We start from the raw sequence: 24,879 nt of genomic DNA, 5'->3' as shown, positions 1-24,879 counted from the left end.
CCAGAGCTCTCAAACACTACAATTCCAAGCATTGAGCCAGGGCAGTTCAAGCAGTCTCAAACTGGATTATTTCTGCAGTGAGTTTTGGACTAAGGGCCCACAGTATAATTAAATATGTGACATCAAATTGTTGGCATGGAAGGGGAAGTGAAAGTAAAGACACTTATATACATAGGTGGTGGGAATGCTGTAAGGCACAGAGCTTTTCATGGAAATAAGGAAAACTTTGGAATCAAACATGTATGACTTTAAATGTAAGGAATCTGGGATTGGATAGAGATTAGGCATATTTGCTGAAACAAATATTGAGAGAAGCAGTTATAGCCTTCGGATGGAAAGTTGAACAAAAATGAAAGGTAGATAGATTGTAATATTATATTTTGGAATATATAATGTTTGATTTTATTTTATATTTTATATTAGAAAGAAGAATGGGATATAAGGATCAATTGAAAGGAGACAATTGGCTAAGGAAATGGAATAAACTAATAGAAATGGCAAAAAGAAGAGGAACGGTACCAAATTATAAAATATACAATTAATACAATTCTCCACATCAGGGGAAAGGCATTTTGAATAAATTGTAACCCTTGCTTCCTAGGGGGGTGGGAATGGGAGGGAAGAAAGTGTAAGAATAGAAGGAACATTAATATGTGGATTATTGGAAAAATTAAATTGTTGGTTATATATTATTATTAATGATTTTTTATTAAATTTTGGGTATATCAAACACACAGACACACATATCTGTATATAAAAATAATGATTGTCAACTATCCCCCCCAAATTAAAATTAAAAAGATCACTCAGTATCACTTGGGCATCAGGCAAAGCCCTTTGAGAGGGACTTTCCTCCAAGCTCTTTGGAACTTGAGAGTTGTGAGGGAGGGAAGAAAGGTGATCCAACTGTATCTCTTGAGGCTGGGAGCCAAACCCCTGGGAAGATCCTGCTCTCAAGCCCTACCTTAGTTTTCTTGCCCTTTCCCTGGGAAAGCCTGTGCCCCTTTGGAGGGTGCTTGGCAGTTCCTTATCCCTTTGTCTTGCCTGTAACAGTCTTTACAGCCAGAGACAAATCTGGCGCTCCTTCACTCTGACAGTGGTGATGGACGGGTGAAAAACAGACTTCCCCTTCTCTCTTGCTATAATGCCTTGTCAAAGGAGAGAATCTGCACCTTTAACATTGTATTAATACAATGTTTACATATGTACACAGTTAGATGTGTTTCCCCTCATCCCATTGTACCCATTACAAACAGAAGGTAATCTACTAGTAGTATTCTACTGGACATGGTATAATTTTTGTTTATGTTTATATATCAGGCGAGGCTTTGAATCTTTGTCAGTGTAGACCCACTAAGACACATTAATTTGAAGCTATTACTTGGGTGTGGTTTTCCTAAAAGGCAGCTCTACTATTGTTACTAGGTGGGTAGTACCATACAATGTGGCACATGAGATGATATGTGCAGAAAATGAATCCTCAGGTGTATTGCATATTCTTTTCTCCACCAATTTCTATCAGGGAGGGACAGAAAGCTGAATGTAGGCATTTTACTCTGAGTTTGCAGTAAATTTTCTAAATCTTAAGAAACTGTAAAACTATCACTTATCCATTACAGAAGATTTGAACCCACCGGAAGAAGGTAATTAGTTGTGGACTCTAATATATTGTGGTGCTCTTAACTGGCCACTACAGTTTTTCAAACTGTAAACATCTTTGAGGCAGTGGGTAGAAAAGCATATTAGGAAACAGAGTCAGGGCAGGCTTAAGCCTCGTAATTAAGTGGGCACATTCTTGTCCTCCTAACATGTGTAATTGTTACTTTCCAAGCTTATGGTCTGCAAACCCCTGTGAGAGCTTTCAAGCAGCTTCTGTCGGAAACAAAAAAGAGGATAAAGTTACCAAGTGGATGTGTTTGGGGAAGCAGATGATTGAAGTCGAACTGTAAATACTGCAGTTGAGAGATTATTATCAGAAGATTAGGAACAGAGCTGCCTAAAATGAGTTACAGTAAAATCTAGCCATTGGATACGGAACAATGGGAATGGAAGTGGGGGGGAGATAAGGATGCCGCTGCAGAGCTCTTGAATTACAGTTGCCAGTTCAAACTACCAAGAAGTACAATGCAGATATATATTTTTAAAACTGTATATACAAGTCCATTTTTAACAGCAATAAGAAAGGGCAAGAAGGCCAGTGTTCTTACCATCGGCATATATACAGTAGCATCACTAGGGTTGGCATCACCTGCTGCAGTAACTCATGGTGTCACCCCCCACCCCATTGACCTCCCCCGAAAGCACACCATATGGAATCCTTAATAATGTTTTTTCTATTTGTGTTATTCATAAATCATATTTCCCATATATCACTGAAAGTAATAGTTGAGACATAGACAGCTAGCAAAATTAAAATATACCTTTTAATTACAGTATCATATGCACAGCCTATATGCATGCATATGATGCTGTACTTTAAAGGTATACATAGTTCCATGCAGTTAAAGTCAAAATTTGGTAAGATGTGATGTTTTTTAAGAAAATTGAAAGAGAGTTTTGTTTTGTTTCTTAAACCGAGGCCTCTCCTTTCTCCACCAACTGAACTTGGTCCCACTCATGCTGGGATAGCACTGTTATTCCACTTTAACTGCTATGGATGCCTCTTTTGGAATTCTTGGGTTTGTAGCTCAGTGAGGCCTAAGGGCTCTCTGGCTGAGAATTCTAAATGTCTCTCCCTAAACTGAAAGTCCCAGGATTTCACAGGAGGCAGCCATAGCAGTTAAAGTGGAATAATACCACTATAACCGTGTAGTGTGATATTGTCCTTAGGCTGTAATTGAAAACACAATTAGTTGGATGAAGAACTTAGTATAGACTCTCCAAGGAGAAAAACATAATAACACCAAATATTGTGTCTTATTGCACTAAATTGTTTCAATTATTTGGGAATGTTTAGCTGGACAAGCCCATACATGTCAGAATTTAATGGAACTTACGCCTCCACATTACTACTGATTACTGTGCATGTAATTGTTCTAATAGCAGCTTTTTATGTTTTTATATTCGGCTGGTTTTAGCAATAATATAATTTGGGTTTTATTTGTTTTTAAGCTAAGGGGTTCCAACCAGAGCAGACTTATGTTTGTGCAGCAAGAGAATTATTAACTGGCCCAAGTTCACAAAGGGAGTGGAGATTTGTTCTTTGTCCATCACTTAATTCCTCTACAAGACTGTATGAAAAGCACTTTGTCATATGCAAGTATTATACATTTGCGAAGTCTTGATGCTGCATACTAAAGACAAGAATCACACAATCACTTGAGCAGAACAAAATGGTCAAGATATCTGAAGGGAGGAGATGAGGACCCCAAAACAATTCAGATGAGATACAGACTGGATCTGGAAGCTGACAATGAAGGAAGCTGAGACAATGGTGGAAGGGCGGAAGGAAGGAGATCTTGCCCTGGAGCAGAAAAACCTTCACTCTGCTCCTGTTTGAATGTATGTCACTCTGTACACAAGCTACTGTGACATTCGTGAACTAAAAATAGGGTTACATTTGCCTCATACTTATTCTTTGTTATCCTGCTTCCCTGTTTCCTGACCTTCCTTTCCTGGCTTTCTCCAAGGCTAAAATATAGATTGAAAGATCCTAGGGAAGGAACAATAAGCACCGGTAACACCGGTATCTACAAGACAGAAAGAATATTTTAAAAATAAGATTGTCCAAACCTGTAAGAGAGAATCAATAGGTTCAAAGTTTGGAAGTAAAGTCTTACTTGTTACTTCAGTAAGTAGAGTTTGGGGAGGGGTTGTTTTTGTTTTTGATTTTTCCCCCCAATATGAGGCTGCAACAGTGTTACTATTTTGCCTGTGACAGCCAGAGGTGTTAATACATTATTTTTCAGAATAATTTAATGGGAATTTTACCTTCCACTTAATGTGTTCTCACTCAGTCAGAACAAGGTGAGAGGAAAGGGTCACATGGGTATCTACCCATGTAAACTTTCTTTGTGGGGTGCTGTGCAGCTAGCAAGGAGCAGACAGAAAAGGATAAAAGGGAGGGAGCAAACTGTCCACAGAAAACATGAGCTGTATGACAGACTTGGGATAGTTGGAAATTAAAAAAAAAGTTACTTGCTCTTTCTGCCTTCCTCTATTCTACCCCAATGAGAGACTGCTGCCCTTGCCAGTGAGTGAAAGGGATAGTCATGTGAAAGGATGAGGCAGAAGGTTGTCTTAACAGCCTGGCTGCTCCAAACACTATTGTTTATTTTGTTTTGTATTGATTTATATCATTTTGACTCAAGTTACTTGACTATAATGCCAGCCAGTGCTCTTCCTTTTGAACAGGTGTGGCTTGTGACTTTGTTGGTATGATTGATCTAGACATCTCATTTGAATATGCTACTTGTGTTGTTGCAGGAGAATTTTCTCAGTAACAATATATTGTCATGATCTATTTCTGTTATAATGTGATGTACATTGCAATGGTTTGCTCTTGAATGGGTAAGATCTATTAGCTCGACAAAATACCTGTCCCTGCTGGAGATGAAAACTATTAGGACTAGTTTGGTGACATGAATCAGCACTACTGCCTCCAGTTTTTAAACATTCTGTGCAGGTTTGGCTCTGGAGACTGTAAATATTTTGCATAATTCACCACTGCACTACTTTCTCCATGTAAGCACGCTCACTGCTTAAGATGCTCATAGAACACCTTTCCATGATAGCAGGAATTTTAAAAGCTCTATGGGTGGATAGCTTTGGAAAATCTTTTGTTGTATTGCTGCCTCTGCAAGCGTATGTAACATTCTTTCTCGGGGGGTTCAGTCTTAGTAGGTAGACCTTATTGGCCTCTGAGGGAAATGTCTGCATACATTTATCTATGCTTTTATATTTGTAAATAAAATAAATATTACAAAAATATCATAAGTTGTTGAATACTCATTCAGAGGAAACACTACTTTTGAAGCCCTTAATTATATGCTGGTTTGTAAGGTGCGGTACAGACGGCACTAATGCACAGTGCTGGTGCTGTACTATCGTTAAGGGACTGTGCAGCAACCGCATGGTCCCTAACCCTAGTATGGCTCAGTGTCGTAACAATGACAGTGCCCTATATACACATAGGCACTGCCATTGTTACGTAAGCGCTGTGTGGCATCCACAAGTTGCTGCATGGTGCTTATGTAACCAGTGCACCAGTGGCACACTGGTTACGCTGCCCCTGCGGCTTTAAAAGAACCCGTTTTTTGCAGGTTCTTTTTCCTCTGCAGGGAAGCCATGTGGTTTGGTGGCTACGGCTTCCCTGCAGAGGAAAAAATGCCACCGCCAGCCCAGACAACGTGGAAGGTATGTACCGAGCCTTAGATGCTTATAGTCAAAGCCAGGATCAAATATATTTTATTTCACAATGGCGGGATACAAACGGGCAGGGGAAGACGTCTTGGAGGTGTATTCTGCTGAATACGGAGCCTCCAGACCACCCGCCCCGGGGGCGTGGCTCAGGAGATGGGGCTTCCACACGGAGGGCAGTGAAGACGCCTCACCTGGGTCCGTTTCGGACCCGGAGTTTCCAAACCGCTGCCTCGGAGGACGCTGCAAAGAGAGAGGCAGCTTCCTCACGGGCGGCCAAAAATGGGGCTTTTTTTTTTCCTTTGCCGGCTGGCGGATGCGCAGCTGCGCAGCTGCAGCGCTAAGCAGCGGCGGCAGAAAGCCTATGGGCACATTTAAAGCGCCCAAGCCCCTTTAAAACTTTTTTCCCCGCTCTGCCCAAGAACAATGGTGGTCTCCTGCCAGCTGGTGATCAGCTGGTGTTGGCATCCTTGTCCGCTTGCACTTTGCCAGTGTCACCAGCATCATGGATGCCTCCTCTCCTTTGGTCCCCGCGCTCCTGCTGAATCTGCAATGCGCAGCCACAGCTGTCGCCGCTGCCACCGCTGTCCCCCTGCCATCCCCCATCACCTCCCTTGTATATATGTAAATATTTACAGTTTTAGCAGTTTTTATTGTTAGGTGAAAATGGCACAGGAATGGGGCTCACTTTAAAGTCCAAACTTTCCAAGCAGCGCATGCGTACATGTTGCTCTAGGGTTAGGGTTAGGGTTAGGGTTAGGGTTACGAGTCTTAAAATGCGCTGCAGCTGTGCTGCAGCTTCCACACCTGCATGGCAGCTGACGCTGCAATTAAAGCCTGACTGCAAACTGCGCATGTTCCAGGACCCCGACTCATTATGCGACACAGCAGACACGGAGCTTTTAAATGGGCAACTTAAATTAGCGGCGTAGCAATTCTGACGTACCGGTGCAGCAGCTTACAGACGGAGCTGCGCAGCTGCGCATCAAACGGAAAAGAAGCGGAGAAAAGCAGCACCTTTTTAATGCTGCTTCTTCCCGCTTGGGGCGTGCGGGGAGCGTGTTCATGGCGGCATTCAGGTAAGGGCCGTCTGAAGGCTCTACCTTCATGACGTCATGAATACACCCCTTTTTGCCCGTCTGTATCCCGCCAATGATTCTGAGTTTTCTTTGCACTACCCCTGGTGGGGTTGTTTGCATGTGAACATACTGCACATTGTCTAACATGAGTCTCATCTGAATATCACACATAGGTTGGGTATAGTCCAAACCCTAACTTTTTACTTTTGGGAGCTCCTTTTACATGTGGATGTTGCGCCCCTCCCAACTCAACTAGTACATGAATTAAATATTTTGTTTGTTTAGTGTGCATATTTTCATTCACACATTCATGCATATTAATATTTTAACATTTTATAAAGAAATAACATCATTCAAATTAGAACAGTTTTGTTTAAGTAAATTCATTATTTTACTCAATGTGTGTATACATTTTATATATAAAAACATTTGGGAAGAGGAGGAGGAGACAGGATCAGGGTCTCCAAGTCTTATGCTCCCCCTTGAGCAACTCTTTCACCACCACCACCCCGGGTATAGAACCACAGGTATAGTCTATTGCACTACATTTTATAGAACCACAGATATAGTCTATTGCACTACATTTAATGTGCTTGTTTAATATCTCAATTTCCCCCCAGTGTGGAATTCAAGGTGGTTTACAACATGGATTAAAAAAAAAAGGAGTTTAAAGCCAGTCAGTCACAACATTGAAGAGCATTCTGTTTTATTGTGAATGGTGTTTGGGTTGTATTCATAAAATTTATTATTATTTATTTTTATTATAAACTTTGTTTGCCTTGTGTCGCATCACATTATGTTGTATATTATGTTTTTGTAATCTGCCTGTTGTCATTTTTAAAAATGTCTTAATTTTTGTTTGAAAATCGGTGTAACTTTGAATATGTACACTTACCTCAGAGTAAGTCCACTGAATTCAACGCCATTTGAATTTATTTCTGAATAAACAGAAGCAAAAAGGATGGCTATCATGAGAAGAGATAACTCACTAGAAAATACAATAATGCTTGGCAAGGTGGAAGGCAGTAGGAAAAGGGGTAGACTGCATTACCAGTGAATAGACTCAAGGAAGCCATGGCCCTGAATCTGCAAGACCTGAGTGGGGCTGTTGAGGACAGGGTGACATGCAGATCTCACATTCATAAGGTCACCATAAGTTGAAGTTGACTTGATGGCAGTTATCAACAACAACAAGAAGAAAGGTAGCACTATTGAGTTGCTTATTTTTCATTGTTCCACACTCTTAATCTTTGCTTTCACACATTCAGAGATTTTTGTGTGTGATGTATGTTTTTGGAACAGACATTACTTTGGCAGTACAAATTCCATAATATGAAGACATTCCGGTATTTCAGAAGAGAGCCTGTTTCTCTAGGTTACTGGCAGTAGAAAGACTGCAATGGCAGCACATGTACAACTTTGTGTTTATTATGGAAACACTTTAATCTCAAATGAAGTCAATTATTGAAGCAGCTGGAGATGGGAACTGGAACAATGGAACAGTGACATTCTTGGATTTCTCTGTAATGTACTTAACTGGAAAGGAAGAGAGTGTATATATGCAGGGTCAAAGAATACAGAGTATTAGCCCAGAAGGGAAAATATCTTTTTACACTTAATTCAGTAAAAACAACAAATGAAGAGACTTCAGACCACTTGGGGACACTTCACACATTTAAACTGATAGAGGGAGATTTCTGTTAAGCAACCCTTAAATTAAATACATTAAATTAAAAACAGTGTGTCCCAGCTTATGTTATCCTTCCATAATATATAAAATTGATTAAGAATATACTCTAAAAGCTGTTTAATGTATAGCTGTACTTGCATCATGTGCAGACCATGGAACCTTAGGCTCCTGTATACTCACTTGGGTCTTCTTTGAAACATCAGCCCTAGAGAATGAGGGGGCCCTCGCTGTCTGCCAGAAAAGCCTATAACTTTCTAATGATTGTCAGTTGCAAAGCTCTGAACATCAACGCTTTTGCACTGGCTGAAGATCTGCAAGCTTCAAGAATAGTAATAATAATAACACAAATCCCCTTAGGTTTGTCCTTGCCAAGTGAGACACTGCCAGGTTTTGAATATGGCTGAGATTGCTTTGTTCATGCACTTTAAAAGCCAAGCTATGGGCTGGGGGACATAATGGTGAAATGCTGGGAGCTAGTCCATACTTGGAAGAAAGAAAAGAAATGGAGGGAATTGAATAGACTGCTGGTTTTAATACAAGTTGGCAAGAGGGTTCCATTAGATTTTCCATGCAGGTGCATATATTACTGTTCTTAACACCCTGCTTTAATGCTGCTCCAATACAAGCTATTGTTTGCTGGGGAAGGAGAGCTGCAAAACACAGATACTTTGAGCTCTGTTGCTAAGGGAGCACAGAACAAAGAACCACCCCATTCATCAAGATGAAATTTTACCTGGTTAAAAAAAATAGAATTATTGGCCACAAGGATTATTTTTTAGATAATGAAATGTATATGGTGATTATTCTTGTCATGAGCACTTCAATTTCAGATAATAACTAGTAAAACAGAAAAGGAAAACTTGTGGTTCACCAGATGTGTTGGACTTTAATTCCTATCAGCCCTAGCCAGCAATGGTTGGGGATGGTGGGAGTCATTACCCAGGAACATCAAGGAGGCACCTTCTGTGCAACATCTGTGGAAGAAAAGGGGTGGCTGAAAAATATTTTTAATTTCACTATGTATGTCCCAAAATCTGTCCTATATGTGCCGCTTCACTGTTGCCACCTTTCTTTCAAAGGCCAATATAATCCACAGATAACCTTGGGCTTTATTAAGGAACTTGCAGCACATAGGCACAACTGCGTACCCTCCAACTGTCCCAGTTTGGCAGAGATCATCCCGATTATTGCTCTATCATCCCACTTTTTCAAATCCTTTTGAAAAGTCCCAGTTTCTCTCTCTTCCTCCTTTCACCTCATCTTATTTTAAGTTGCTGGAAACTGAGTTCAAAAGTAGTTTGCACTAACTTTATTCGGGGTGTGTGTGTGTAGGATAGTGGGCTAAAGCAAAAGCAAACCATTACATCCTCTACACACTTGTCTGTTCTTTCTTGTTAATAACTGTTGCCATCTTAACTACACTCTACTGTTGCTTGGCCACACCTGTTCCAGTTTTCATTAGTGAAATGCTGGAAGACAAGCAACTCTCTTACCTTGCTTATTTGCAGTTAGCAGGCAGGCAATTAGCATTACAAATGAGGTTCTGTCATGATCCATTTACTGGCAACTCAGTACGTGCAGATGAAGTAAGTTGTTTCAGGAGCAGACCAATGCACTGCATTTCCTCAGCAGGTTCTACTTGCTTCAGTTAGTTGTTCCAGAATAAGGAATTCTTAACAAATCTGGTTCACTAAAAAGGTCATGTACATTTGACCTAAAAAGAAGCATTAGCTTGAAATTGGTGACAAGTGTGATAACTGGAAACTGATTAGTGTCAGTATATCTGTTCTCTTCACTAGTGGTTCCAGGACACATAGGACAGAAATCAACAAACAGAATGAGGGGGAAAGGAGTTTCTAATTGGGAGAAAGTAGTTAAGATTTGTTTATGGCTAGCTATCTCACTTTATTGGGTAAGGATTTTTTTTTTCATAACAAGTTTTCTGTCCAAATATACTTAGATCTTGCTATGTGCTTAGATGTTGGCATTAGATGTTGGGAGCTTAATATGTTTAGTAACTGCTCTATTAAGTCACTGTAGGAGAACTGTAGATATATTATTTAGGCTTTCACAATGTTATAAAGTTAGTAAACAGAATCACTTTAAATGGGCTAAACTAGTCCAGTTCAGATGTTTCTGGTTCAGTAGTACAGGTTGAGTCCCCCTATCTGAAATGCGTGGAGCCAGAAGTGTTTTGGAGTTTGGATGGGGGGGATTTTGGATTTTTTTTTTTATTTTTTTGCATTTTGGAATATTTGCATAACATAATGATATATCTTAGTGATCAGACCCAAGTCTAAACATGAAATTCACTTCTTTTTAGGCACCTTATAAATATAGCCTAAAGGTAATTATATATTTTTGTTTATATTTTAAAATAATTTTGTGCATGAAACAGTTTGTTTACAGTGAATCATCAGAAAGCAAAGGTGTCAGTATCTCAGTTACCCACAAGGAATATTTTGGATCTGGGAATTCCAGATAAGGGATACTCAACTTGTACAAATAGAAACTTTCTAATATATTCTCAGAGTTCATAAGCACTTAAGATCTTAAACCAACAGTGGAAGTGTATATCTACTCAAGTGTAAGTGGCATTTTCTCACTTATACTTATTCCCCAGCTAAATGGCTATAGAAGTGGCCCCCAAACTGTGTCCTTTAAGAGAGTTTGGACTTCAGCTCCCAGAATCCCAAACTATTGGCCAACATGGCTGAGGTTTCTGGGAGCTGAAGTCCAAAATCTCTTAAAGGGCACAGTTTGGGGACCACTGGGCTATAGGATTGTTCCATGGGAAGCTGGCCTGGAATCCCTTTCAGGCATTTTATGTTAATGCTATCCAAAGAGCTCATAGTTGCCTGACAAGGCCTGAGAATGCCAATAAAATACACTAGCTTTGATAGCCTAAGGGGAATTTTGGAAATTGAGATCCAAGAAAACTTTTCTGAATCTGGGTTCTTTTAATCTAGAACATTCTATTGACAGAGTCAAGACTAGTCAAGGCCACCCTGTTTTTAAAACAATATTCTCTTGAAACACAGTTAAGAAGAGGAAATGTCTGGTCTGTCTGTCTATCTATCCATCCATCCTGTGTGTGTTTAAGGAGAGAGCCAGTGTGGTGCAGTGTTTTGTGTGTTGCACCAGGACTCCAGGAGACTGGAATTCAAATCCCCGTTCGTCCATGGAAACCCCCTGGGCAAGTCACACTATTTCAGCCTGAGAGGAAGGCAATTGGCAAATGCCCTCTGAACAAATCTTACCAAGAAATCCCTGTGATAGCTTCACTTTCAGGTTGCTATGATTCAGAAATGACTTGAAGGCACACAATAGTGAGAGAGAAGGCCAATGGTTAAATTTGCCTAGTATTGTGTGAACAAGTCTATTCTAGTCCACACTAGTCTTTTTTCTCTGAGCTGCTATCTATTTGCAGGCTTACACTTAGCAATAGCAAATCCATTTGTATACCACTTATCACTGCAGTTAAGCACTCCCTGAGCAGTTTACAATATATAAGCTAATTGCCCCCAACAAGATGGTTACTTCTTTTAGCAACCTATGGAAGGATGCAAGGCTGGGTGGACCCTGGAGCCCTGCCTGGAATTGAACTCACAACCTTGTGGCTGCAAATGGGATGCAGTACAAGCATTTAACCACTGTGCCATCAAGGCTCTACTGTATACTGCCCTCTGTATCCATTGACTGGGAAAAACCAAGGTTCTGATAACATGCCCACCATTAAGTTGCCAAAGATCCATTCAAGAGCCTTTTAATAAAACTTGTTGTGAGTACACTTGCCCTCCTTTTTAAGATGTGGCTAATTCTCAGGTTTAAATCATTTGGAGTAATCTTGGAATGCATTGTGGCCCTGTAGCTAGTAAATGGCTCCTACTATTCTAATACAGAGCCAATGTCTTGTTTATAGTAACCTTGGTAATGTAAAGCTTTTTGACAGACAAACAAAATTGCTTCTGTCCTCACCTTTCATTATAGTAAACATTGCTGATGTATGGTAAATAGTTGGGTCTGTATTGTTTAACCCAAGGATAGGCAATAGAGAGGTGGCATTACCATCTTACTTTAAATCCATTAATTACAATTGGCTAGTTTTATTTTCATGGTATTGATTCAAATGTTTATTTTCTTATTGTTGCTGTGGGGAACATAAGTTGTTCTTCCAGTACATAGTCTTTGTCACAACATCTTGTTGTCTAAAGTACCATTTTAAGAGGCATGGGTGCATCTACACTCTTGAAATAATGCAGTTTGGCACCACTTTAAGTGCTATAGCTACATCCTGTGGAATCCTGGGATGTGTAGCTTTACAAGGTCTTTAGCTTTCCCTGCAAATGTGTGCTGGTGCCTCACAAAAGTACAATTCCTAGGATTCTGTAGAATGGAGCCTTGGCAGTTAAAGTCGTGTCAAACTGCATTATTTCTAGTGTAGATGCACCCATAGGCTTTTTACTCCTTTTCTTTCATTAACAGTATAGTAGTATTTTTCTTGTATGATTCTTATGATAAAGCTTTTTTTAAAAAATATTTGTATTAGTGGTCTCCATGAAAGAGAAAAACACTCAAAAGGCATATGTAAAATTTTAGAAATGTTTTAATTACTGATTAGATAAACTCGATCACATTTCTTCCTTCCAGCCATACCCATTGTGACTTGCTAGTTTATAGGATGGGAATATAGCTCTAATTTATGTTGAAACAAAAGGGAAATTGCACTTACCAATAACTTAATCCCGTTCTATAGTGCACTGTCTTTGCCTTAACTAAAAATAATAATAATTACATTTTCTGAGACAGACTTCAGTCTGCTATGGACTAGGAATAATGTAATTAGGGAAAACAAGGTTCATATCTATTTGGCTGTTATAACTTCTGTTAGTGACTCTTTAACATTTGTAATTCCAGATTTCTGGAGTTGTGTTGATATGCATAGGAGTGTCTACCCAAGTGAAACTCCGGGATACTTTTGTGGTGTTGAACAAAGGTGCTTCAGAGGTTCCTGCAATCATAACGGTTGCTGGCACACTTATAATCATCATAGCAGGCTTTGGGGCAATTGCTTTGCTAAAATGCAACCCTAAAATGATCAAAGTGGTAAGTGATTCAAGTAGGATCCAGAACTTATTTTTACTTGAAAACACACACATGCACACACACACAGTTTTATTTAACTTCAAATATAATCAAGAGTAGTCTGTGTCTTGTGACATCCTGGTCACCACTCCTGTTTTAAAGAGACAGGTGAAGACTGAGTCAAGAACTGCCATGTCTTGGGAGTGGAGTACATTCTGCTGTCCTGATGTTATTGGACTGCAACTCCCATTTCTACCATAGTTGTATCCTAGTTGCAGTGCTTCTACAAACTAAGCTCTTGTCTGGCCTGTGGAACCTGAAGGACAAGCCAACTCTTCAAATTGGTTAATTTTTCCTTTATTTCTGTGTAATAGCTTTATGGTAGACAGCAGTCTTGAGAGCACAGGTAAAGAATAAACATATAATTGTTAATTAAGGAGGTGCACCCTATTTCCAAGAATGAAGATAGCAATCATGCACAGCTAATTTGTCTCCCACATCCCCTTAGGAACTGTGAGAAATCAGTTTTACTAAGTAACTACTCATAGTATAATGACTGTATTTAGAGCAAATAGCAAACTTGGAAGGACATAATGTACCTATTTTGAATTAAATGAACTTCCAAGTATACTTCATAATAGGTACAAATCATGCCTAGTTAGGTAGCTCTGCTCCATCTGAAATGTTGGGCCCTTGATGTGGTGGGAAAAAATGACTCAGTGTAAGTGTGCACTTGCTGGTGTTTTGGTTTTTTTAAATCTTGAACATAGGCCCCCAAATATGTTTACTTGAACAAGAATGTATAAACAGTGGCCATTCTCTAATCATAGCAGGTTATTTTACCATGTATGGTGCTAGTGGCTCAGCCTGGACATGATCAGTAATTTATTTATTTTTTTACTATTCTTAATCATTACTTCGTTATCTCTGTTCTGTGTCAATATATCAGTGCCAACAGTAATGGATTAATGTTGAGTTTGGCTCTGTAGGGATCATAAAATCAACTTGGCATATTAGATGGATTACAAATTGGACTGAAGGGTGAGGGAGGCGGGAATGGATAAATAATATTGAGAAAATAGCAATTCTGTTTTATCAAGATGCCTTCCTGATCTTGTTCTTAAGTCACTGGCCATTCAACTGAGAAGTCCTTTCTGTTATTAGTTCACAGGCATATTGCTGGCACACCTGAGCACTGGAATTGTAGTTGGTGCTGTTGCGTATGCTTACAGAGAGAAGGTAAGTGTTATGCTGAATCAAAGTTCAAATTTAGAGTTGGGAGGTGAGTAGAGAGATCTCTCACTGTAACTGTTCTATTCTCTAGGGCCTGTCTTCTCAGTGTGATGTGCTGCCCCAGTTGGCTGGTTTTGGGTGACACAAAGTGGCAGCATTTGTTATTTAACCGATTACTGTTGCATTATTTTTGCTTTTGGCAAGGTTACCTGTATTGATTTTTTTAAAATCCGTGGATTCATCCTTCCACCATTTGAACATATTCAAAAATAATATAAATTCCCAAAGTAAACCTTGGCCCGTTACAAATGGGCCTAAAAGTGCACGCTCTGTGCGTGCTATGGTTAGAAAGGGGCGTCCTTTCCGGATGCCCCCAATTCTAACATGCGCGGAGTGCTCAAAAAATGGCGGCGGCCGTTCCACACGGCCGCTGCCATTATGACGTCACGACCACGTCACCTCCAAATGAGGCGGCACGGATGTGACGTCCTTGCACCGCGCGAGGGCGCTTAGAGTGCCCTTTATGCAGCGCAAGAAGGAGCTCCATTTTGGAGCTCCTTCTTGGCTTTGCGTCGCTGGGCGTAGCCTTCAGATGGCTGCACCCAGCAACGCAAGGGAGAAAGGGGCCAAGCGGCCCCTTTCTCCTCCTCCCCGCCGCCGCAGGGTGTCCTTGGGGCTTGAAGCCCCAAGGACATCCCTTTCCAGGCTGCGGGGAAGCGGCCTTTTGCTGCTTCCCAGCGGCCCGGAAAGCGGCGGATCAGGGCCTCAGCAGCTGCCGCTCTGGTCGCTGAGGCCCCAATACACCGGGGAAAGGGGCGGGTACAGGCCGCCGCTTTTTGGCGGTCTGTAACCCGCCCTTGTTTTTGCCATTTTGTATAAGGGACACAATTTCACTATGTCATTGTATTTAATAGGACTTGAGCATCCATGGATTTTGGTATATTACTGTTAGGAAGTAGGAAAAAGGGCATTTCTTGGATTTTGTTTTGTTTTTAAATAATAATAAATAATAATAAAGTTTTTATTTATATCCCGCACCTTCCTTCGATCAGGGCGGCTTACAGTATAAAATTTCAAACAACAATACATACAATAAAATCCAAAATACATCACATATAAACAATAATAAAAAATACAGGCAAAAAAGCCCCAAAGCCCTTCCTCTTGGCCACGAAAGAGGAGGGAGGCCCACAGGATTTTTAATCCATTTAAATTTAAAAAATTTAAAATTTAAAAAAAATTTAAAAAAAGGATTTTTAATTTTTGCCTCAGGTGCAGTGGTACAACCAGGTCTGGACTGAGAGGTGCTTGTCCAAGGGCCTACACTCTTTGGGGAGAGTCCAACATGGGCTCTTGATAGGCATTAAAATGTAGCACTGCTTATCTGTCCCCAAGGAAAATATTGTGGCATCTGACTGGTGAACCCTGCAGTGCACAGTGCCAAATGTAAGAGGGGAGGGATATGCCATATCACAAATCATAAACCACATTTAAAAGTTATGGGTTTTTTTCTTTGCTAAATTCAACTACTGTAATTATGAGCTGAACCAACTAGGCACGAGCTTTGGAAATGGCAGCCAGTGATACCACCATAGTGGAACCCTGACCTGTTCCAGTTCCCTCAATAATTCTCCAGTTCCAAAAGCCAGTCCTGCTTGGTTAATCTTGATGCCAGTCAGGTTCATTAAAAAGAAAAGACTTAACCATCATGTATCACAAAGCTGCAATATCAGTGTCCTTGCTGTCACAACATTTTTCTCTGGCAGTGGCAGGAGGAATTGCTATAGCATTCACCACTACCAGTGCCATGACCACTAAGGAAAGAAAAAGAAGCAGGGCAGTAAGGAAAGTTTGGCCAGGAGTAGGCTCCGTAGAGAACACATCTGTTTTTCTGTCAAAATATTGTCAGCTACAGTTAATAAGTACTGTACCTTGATTTCTGGAAGGCAGCAAATTGCCTTGAGGCTCCCCTGTTCTTGCAGAGGGATAGACCACTACTGTAACTGGAATTACAGGAATGCTTGTTGCATCATCCTCTATGTTTCTATTAACACAGTTACATCAAATATTACTGAAAGATGTCTTGAAGACCTTGGACAAGTATAGCGAAGAACTGCAGATCACCAAAGCTGTGGATAGCCTACAGAGACAGGTAAATAAGATTTTCTCTGGGAGAAATTAAATGGTAAAGAGTAGAGAACTACTCATAAAGCTCAACATTCTGGTTACAGTCAAGAAGCTCAAACATTCATCAATCCATTCATTCCCCTGTGCTTTAACAGGTTAACTATAGACTTGCCTATCTTTATTTAGCAAATAACTTGATCAACCAGGGAACTTATCCTATGAACAAATAAACTGGCTTACCTCTTCTGGCTTGAATTCAGGATCCAGGATGTCCCCAGATATTATCTTACCTAAATCACTGTCTATCTAGCCAGGATACCAGCAGCTGGATGCATCCTGAGTTGAAGCCTCGTTCAGCCAGCCAATTTTTGAAGTCGGAAGCTCCCCAACTGTAAAAAGTGCTGGCTGAGCTAGGCTTTGACCTGGGATGCATCCAGGCGGTGACATCCCAGCTAGATCGGTATGATAACATCTGGGGGCATCCCGGATCCTGAACTCAAGCTGGAAAAGGTAAACTGGCTTATTTGTTCATGGGATAAGCCAACAGGTTTGTGTGTATGTTGTGAGAGAGACCAAAAGAAGAAACAAATGAAAATGTAAACAAGAATACATTGTTCAAAGAAGACATTTAGTGCTTAACCTGCAAAAGAAACAGTGCTTGGAAAGTTACTTTTTAAAAAAGTAGTGAATTGTAGTTTTAGTTCAACAGCCCTATCCCACACAGTAGGTAGGTGCTGTTACAATTGTTGTTACTTTTAAAAAAATAGAGTATCATAAACCAGCATTTGGTAAGGGGAAAAAAGAAACTAAAATGGGAGTTACTGGGGTCATTTTCTACTGAGTTTCATTGGAACTGAAGCACTTCTCTCTTCCACTGTAGTTCCAATGTTGTGGTGCAGAGAGCTATACTGATTGGCTAAATACCACATTTGGCTCTCTCTCTTCATCTGTCCCAAGAAGCTGCTGTAAAGTACCTGTGGAAAGCTGTGTCACAGATCTAAACAAATATCCAGTAGGCATTAACCAGCAGGTAAGTTCTTTATTGTCATAAAGTGTATGTTTGATTGAAAGACATATTGTTTGTAACACCATTATGTCAGTAAACTGAACAGGTATAACATAAAAGGCAGAGTTCATGTTTCACATATTTCTGGGAACAGTCTTTTATTAATGATCTGGTTTTTTATATTTTGCTCTTGCTTTTTGTGCACAGCTCTGGTGCAATAGTGGCCAGTGGCTTCAATGGCAGTGGAAGGAACTTTCCAAAGTGCTGAAGCTACTTTGGGGCTTTGGTTAGTTCCTTTAAAGACTGGATGGAAAGCAAGAGCAGATTCCCACCCTGCTGTCATTCGAGCACTTGCCTCTACTGCTCTAGTGACTTTTTAAACCCTCAAGTAGTAGTATAACAATAAAAGTAAGAACTGTTTGCATGCATAGATTGAGTCTCCCTTATTCAAATGTTTATTGATTAGCCCTTAGGCCATACCAAAATAGCACAAAAGCAGATAAAACACACTATAAAAATTCTATAGAAATTAGAAAGCTAAATATAATAAATCTAAAATATGAATAAAATACCGTACAGATACCATGTGAATGCCGTACAATTTAAGTACAAAACCCATAAATGAAACAGTTATAAAACTTGACTATAAAAATCTATATAAAAGATTCAAAATAAAAAAAATGGGTAAAATAGAGAGGGGGAAAATACGGCTTTAAAATGATAGTACATAAAACAAAGGATTGAACATCAGTTACACATCAAAATTCCTCATCACCTCTACAGTTTACCCCAATTGTCCCCACATATCTAGCTCTCAACTGTATTGCTTTACATAGAAACTGAGCTGTTGTAATAGATATTTTTGAATCTTGACCACTCATGAAGTATGAAGTTCTAACATGGGTATCCCAGAACATTGATCGTTTGATATAGGGACCAAGATACTGGTCTCTTTCCTGTTGGTACAAATTACACTTAAATAGAATATGAGCTAAATCTTCAATCTCTTGGTCTCCACAAATACAAGTTTGCTCATCGTAAGGAATATCATTAAATCTACCATATCTTACCATTGTGTCAAGCTGATCAAATCTAGCTCGAATAAATGCCTCCCTCAGGTATTTTGACATTTGTATTTTTAGATAGTTAGGTCTTTGGAAAGTGCATTTAAAACGGCTCAGCCTCAAGATTTTTTCAGATTTTGGAATATTTGCATATCTCCAAGATATATAGTATCTTGGAGATAAGACCAAACTCTAAACACAAAATTAATTTATTTTGATATACTGTACACCTTATACACATAGCCTGAAGGTAATTTTATACATAATATTTTTAATAATTTTGTGCATGAAACAAAATTTGTGTACATCGAACCATCAGAAAGCAAAGACATCATTGGGGTTGTCCCCATGAGCAAAAAGAGGTTTCACCCTGTTCTGAAGCCTACCAGTTTAAATGACACAAGTGGCCAAAATGGAAGGAAACCAAAATTAAACTGTGCTCTGGGGCTGAACACTGGAGAAAAATAAATCCAGGTTGGCTCCAGTTCAAGTCAGAAAGTGAGAACTATCACACCAGTGTGCAGACTACGTCCCGGTGTGGAGATGGAGAAAGAGTCTGGTGAGCCACCAGCATCATTGCTGCCCACAATTGCTGTCCAGATAAGGGAGACTCAACCTGTACAGAAAACTGAGTGGTCTGGTCCTTAATGTGCAAATTCTGTACCTGCACACTGGGTGAGCCAGTCTATCATTGATCTTAGCTGTCATGGTACAAAGACACTTCAGTGGGAGAGACTGCTGACTTACATTGCATCAAGAGGGTACAGTCTGTCATCGCAGGAATTCTTATCATATAACAGCCAAGATCCTACATGGACTGAGGAACTCTTCCACTATGCTGGACGGAAGTCTGTTATTACACACCACATTCTGGACTTGTAGCTTTGCTGCAATAACCCCTCTGACCAGCTGTTCCATGGCCAGTGGAGAGTGTGGGGAATAGGAGAAGTTCCTGCTCTTGCACCTGTATCTGGAGGGCCCCAGCAGATCTCAGCACTGCTGAACATTTTGTGACTGGTTATGGGTACATAGTCAGATCCTTCTATAATATTGCTTGTTGAGGCATGTTGACATGGAATGGCCTTTCTGGAGGGTCTTCAGAAGTGGTATGGTAAATCGGAGTATGGTAAGTTGGTGATACATGGTTCAGCCTACCATTGGTTCATTTACAGAACTCCTATGCTATGCTGAAACATGTAGGATTACAGCCTCTGTCAGTATTTGAGGACTCTAGGATCATCCAAGTTGATTGAGACATTGCAAGGGTGCATGGGGGTTATCTGGAGCTGTTTTTTGTTTTTGTGGGGTTTCCACTTGTTTATTTTTGGTATTTAAAGGCACAGTAGAACAAACTGCATTTTAAGTAGTGTGTCATTTATGAATAAACAATAATACTGTTAGAAATTTAGTTAAAATTTCTTTTTTATACTTTTTTTATTTTTAGAAGTTATTGGGGAAGTAGAGGTAGTTTGATACCATGAATAGACAAGTTGGAAGTCAATTGTATACCCCTGTCCTTATAAGTTAGTGAAATAGTTATGGTGTGTAGTTTTTATAGATGCTGTAGTAGAAGGAGATAATGTGTTTTGGTTTGGTTTTTTGGGTATTTGTTATGTTTGTAATACTTGTATGAGTGTTTTAGATGAATGGAATATCTGTGTCTGATTACAAATATTTATATATTTATTTAAAGGTTGGGAGCTTTACTATTTCTGTTTTGCCCTGTCTCCATGCTAAAGAAATATCACTTGTTGACCCTGCCTTTTGGTCAAGAACTGCATTTATTGTTGAGTAGAGAGGACTTACCCACTCGGCTTTTGTGATGGCCCCCTTATGACTGGTATAGGAAACTATGGCTGATATAATTTGATTGACATTTGAGAACCAAAGAGTAGGACTTGTGGAGTTTACAAAATGGCCCCTCCTTTTTTCTCCTATAATTCAAACAGCCCTTCCAATATAGTTGTCTAAATGAACAGATGCTGTATTGGACAGGAAGACAGTGATTGCAATATGAAACAGCTGCTGCATTTTAAAAACTGAACTTTTATGTAGATTCTGCTTTATAATGATGGTTCACAATCCATTTGGTTTGATGGCAAGTGCTCAGATACAACAGTTAAAAGCTGTGGTTTGTCTTTTTCAGGGATGTGTTCTAAAAGTGAAGAATTGGTTTGAAAAACACATTTTTGTATTTGGAGGGGTTGGCATTTTTCTTGGACTAGCACAGGTAAGCATAAAATGTTCTGTAACCAAATGTTGAGTAAATCTAATCTGAACATTGCCTATGATGCTTTGCAAAGCAGACAAATATAAGAGCCAAGCCTTCAAAAGAGAGAAATGATAGCTGCCCCGTTGACTGAAAGATTTTGATTTCTCACTGTCCCCCTCCCCCCAAAAAGAGACAAGTCTTGTCTTTGCACAGTTGGTGGTCTCATTGCAGCAATGCAGTCCTTTACTTTCAGTGGCACTTAGTCCAGATTAACATCTCATTTAATTGGGACTATATTATAATAGTGGACTCTTGGTATCCACTAGGGTTTGGTTCCAGGATCCCGTGTGGATACTAAAATCTGTGGATATTCAAGTCCCATTATATTCAGTGGTATAGTAAAATGGTGTCCCTTATATAAAATGGCAAAATCAAGGTTTGCAGCAAGTTTGCATGTGTGTGTGTGTGTGTGTGTGTGTGTGTATAGAGAGTATTTTCAAGCTATAGGTAATTGAATCTGTGGATAAAAAAATGGATGCCATATACCACTCTCTCTCTCTCTCTCTCTCTCTCTCTCTCTCTCTCTCTGATATACCATGGATATGGAGGGCCAGCTGTAGATGGGGAGAACTTTGTTCAGTTTGAAGCCTGAAAACACCTTGCCAAATTCACATTTTAAAATCAGTCTCCAGGATGGAGTTATGCTTTTGTGTGTGCACTTCTCTGAACCTTGTGATGTGGCTCTCTGAACAAAAACAAAACAAAACAAAAAAGGAATGTGAGAAAAAGGTGCCCACTAAACATGGATAAAAATTGGGGAAGGGGGAGTACATAAAAAGATGTTAAGAGGGAATTGCTTGCAGAAATGCACATATTAGGCAAAATTGCCTATTTTAAAATTAAATGGAAAGAAATATGCATTATCAGATGGATATTTGAAAAAAAAAACTGATGCAAACTGATGTGGATATAGGAGGAAATGATCTGAGGCATAAAAAATGAATAAAACAGAAACCAAAGCAGACAGATTATTTTTCCATGAAACACTTACCTAACCTGTATGTGTTCTGTGCTTTCTTATCAGCTAACTGGGATCGTGCTTTGCTTTCTGCTGCTGAAAATATTAAAAGAGAATTATGAAAGTATTGAATAAGTTTAAGAAGCTGATGTTACTTTTATAGCTGAAACTGGAAGGCAAAATGTACTGTCCTTTTTGCCTTGCTAGTTATGTCATAAGCCAATAAAATGATTATATCAGCTGAATGAATGGTTTGCCTTCACCAAAGCAAGAAGCAGAAGTGCCCTTCTCATAATGAAAAGGTGTCTGAAGTACAGATGACAACAATAGTCTTCCAAACATCTCAAGTATCTCTCTGCACCACAGCACTTGTGTTGAAAAAATCTTGATGATGGCTACACTAACAGGTTTTCCTTCCCACCCAACAAATCAGGAAACGTCTAGCATACCTATGGCTAGTAAGAATTTGGAACAAAATGGCACATAAACATCTTACAAAGTAGTCCAATGCATAATTGATTGAATCAAAGTCCTATTGTTTTCAAGAGGGCTAACTTTTGAGATGATACATCATAGGATGCTATCTTTTTGGAAAATTAGCCAAATCATAGGGGAATGAAGGCTGATTGGTCAGGTGAATACAACATATGGCTTGGCAAGGGTCTCATAATGAACTATTGTGATCTTCCAAATATGTGGTAAGCATGATTCAAACAGACTTGAACAATGTAAAGAGCATTTACGCTTCTAAAAGTGCTAACAAACCCAGCCCAATGCTCCATTTAAAAAGCTTCATTGTGCTTGTGTGTACCTTCATGTTGCCTGTTGACTCATTGCAACCCCATTAATTTCATAGGGTTTTCAAGGGGTACTCAGAGGTGGTTTTGCTTGTTCCTTCCTCTGAAATATAGCCTACAGCAAATGGTATTGATTGGGGGGGGGTCTCCCATCCAAGTACTAACCAGAGCTGACTCTGCTTAGCTTCCAAGATCAGATGGGGTCTGGTGCATTTAGACTATGGAAAGAATCAGTAAATGTATTTAAACTGAATGGGTGTGAGAATTCAACCAATTACAGCCCACAAAATATTGTGGGGGTGGGGAAAACAGAAAGTCAGCTTGGATGGTTAGAAATAATATGGGCTTGGCTAACTGAGAGCAGGATGGAATAGTCAGGTTATTTGGCCATCTGAAAAGAAGAGGGTAGTAGTTAATTACAGAACTAGCCATGGCAGATAAGAATGGTTTTAGTTACTGTAGCAAGGATTCTGGCCAATTAGGAGATGGATGATGGCAAGATGAGTGCTGTGAGTTTAGGGAAAAGAGGCAATTGTAATTAAATCAACTAGGAAAGAGATCAAACTTCTTTAAAGAGAAGTTGTCGCACAAACACACACAAACCTTGTTTTATGTCAATCTACTGTGTGAGCCTTTTCTGTCAAGAACTTCTTGGGCCCTGGCCAAGTACCTATACACACAAGTGCCAGTATATTTGGAATCACCTTGTTTTCCTTGAGACAGCACAGTATTGGGTTCTAAGAAATGAATAAAGATGGGAGAGGGGCAACAGGATAGCAATGTAGGGTTGTGTCATAGTCTCCAATAAAGCAGAAACTAAAATGCTAGCAAAAAGTGCTCACCCCCAAAATGAAACAAACTTGTAGTACCAATGTAATATCCTTCTTGGTCAAGATAGATGGCTGGGGAAAACTTTCCCAAGTTTCACCCCCAGGTTTATGCACACAAGATGCAGTGACTGAGTGATGACTGTCACTGTCTTAGACCAACTAATGGATGTTCACATAAGCAGGTATTGCTCTCAGAGGAGAGGGCAACTAATTTATTACATATTCTCACTTTTCTGATCCAAATCTACTCATTATTTGCTGTTACCAAAACAAAAACCCAGTCCTGAGCTAAAATTCTGAAGCCAGATTTTTTGTTTATCACTGTTCCCACTATCTGCAGGTTTGGCCCAAGAACATCAGCTAGATCCTTCAACTCAAGTGTTAAAGCTGAATACTTGAAACCTTGGATAATATGGCTTGAGTAGTCCTCTCTTACCCTGCTGTAGCACTGCAGAGCTCTCCATTTGCTCTTAACTTCCTCAAGATGATAATGAGGGGGCTCTTAAACTGATGAGGTTATGTGTAGGTATCAGAAAGTACAAAGTAGGGCAAGACTGGCAATCTACAAACTTGGTTAACACATTGTTTAGTCCAAATTTTAAGTAGATAAAAATTAGCTAAACAACTCTGTCTCCCAATACAGTTGCACAGAAGATCCTAGCATTTCCCAGACAAGAAATAGTAATGTAGTCCTATCTTCTAGCAGCTAATCAAACAGGGAGTTTCCTTACTTTGTTGGCGCCACTACAGGACTGTTCTTCTTTACTATCTAATAAGTGTACTTATGTCATCGGACATTTGTAGAAAGAAGGTTTATATTGCTGAAAGTTAAAACGCATTGTGCAACTGTTTTATTTATTTAGTTAATGGGTTTACCCTTTAAAAAGGAAAACAGAGGGACAACATGCATGGGCTGCAAATGGAAGATAATGTCTAGATGCCCCACAAGCTTGAACAAGTTGATCATGTCAAGGCCATGTTAAAGGTAAAGGTAAAGATTTCCCCTTTGACAAAGTTGTCATGTCTGACTGTAGGGGGCTATACTCACCTCCATGACTAAGCCAAAGAGCCAGTGTTGTCAAAGACAACTCTTTGATCATGTGGCCAGCATGACCGCACTGAAGTGGTATCTATCTCTTTGCACTTTCCTTTTTTTTACATGCTTTCGAACTGCTAGATTGGCAGAAGCTGGGATGGGAGCTCATTCCATCACATGGCACTTGGGTTCGAACCTTGCACTCATTTTAACCGCTGAGCCACAAATGGACCATTCCAAGGCCAGGGTATACATGCAATTTAGAAGCACCCCTAAAAGCAAGGGAGCAAATAGACTGTGTGGCTTTACTTGTTGAACATTTCCCTATTAGGATTAACTACAAG

At 39.8% G+C, this 24,879-nt stretch overlaps 1 protein-coding gene across 1 annotated transcript; it reads left to right on the top strand.

The window, feature by feature from the left end:
• Positions 1-9,964: 9,964 nt before the first annotated feature.
• On the top strand, positions 9,965-22,015 carry LOC149313959 (tetraspanin-6-like). Its single transcript, XM_089520248.1, has 7 exons — positions 9,965-10,039; positions 13,045-13,233; positions 14,377-14,451; positions 16,502-16,597; positions 17,453-17,602; positions 20,789-20,872; positions 21,939-22,015. Exons 1-7 carry the CDS (start codon positions 9,965-9,967, stop codon positions 22,005-22,007), a joined length of 738 nt encoding a protein of 245 aa, XP_089376374.1. The 3' UTR covers positions 22,008-22,015.
• The last annotated feature ends 2,864 nt before the right edge of the window (positions 22,016-24,879 follow it).

This window comes from Sceloporus occidentalis, unplaced genomic scaffold (genome assembly GCF_023333645.1).
Source record: "Sceloporus occidentalis isolate IW3139 unplaced genomic scaffold, rSceOcc1.0.p SCAF_4, whole genome shotgun sequence".
Lineage (NCBI taxonomy): Eukaryota > Metazoa > Chordata > Lepidosauria > Squamata > Phrynosomatidae > Sceloporus > Sceloporus occidentalis.
This window is presented reverse-complemented; position numbering and strand designations above follow the sequence as displayed.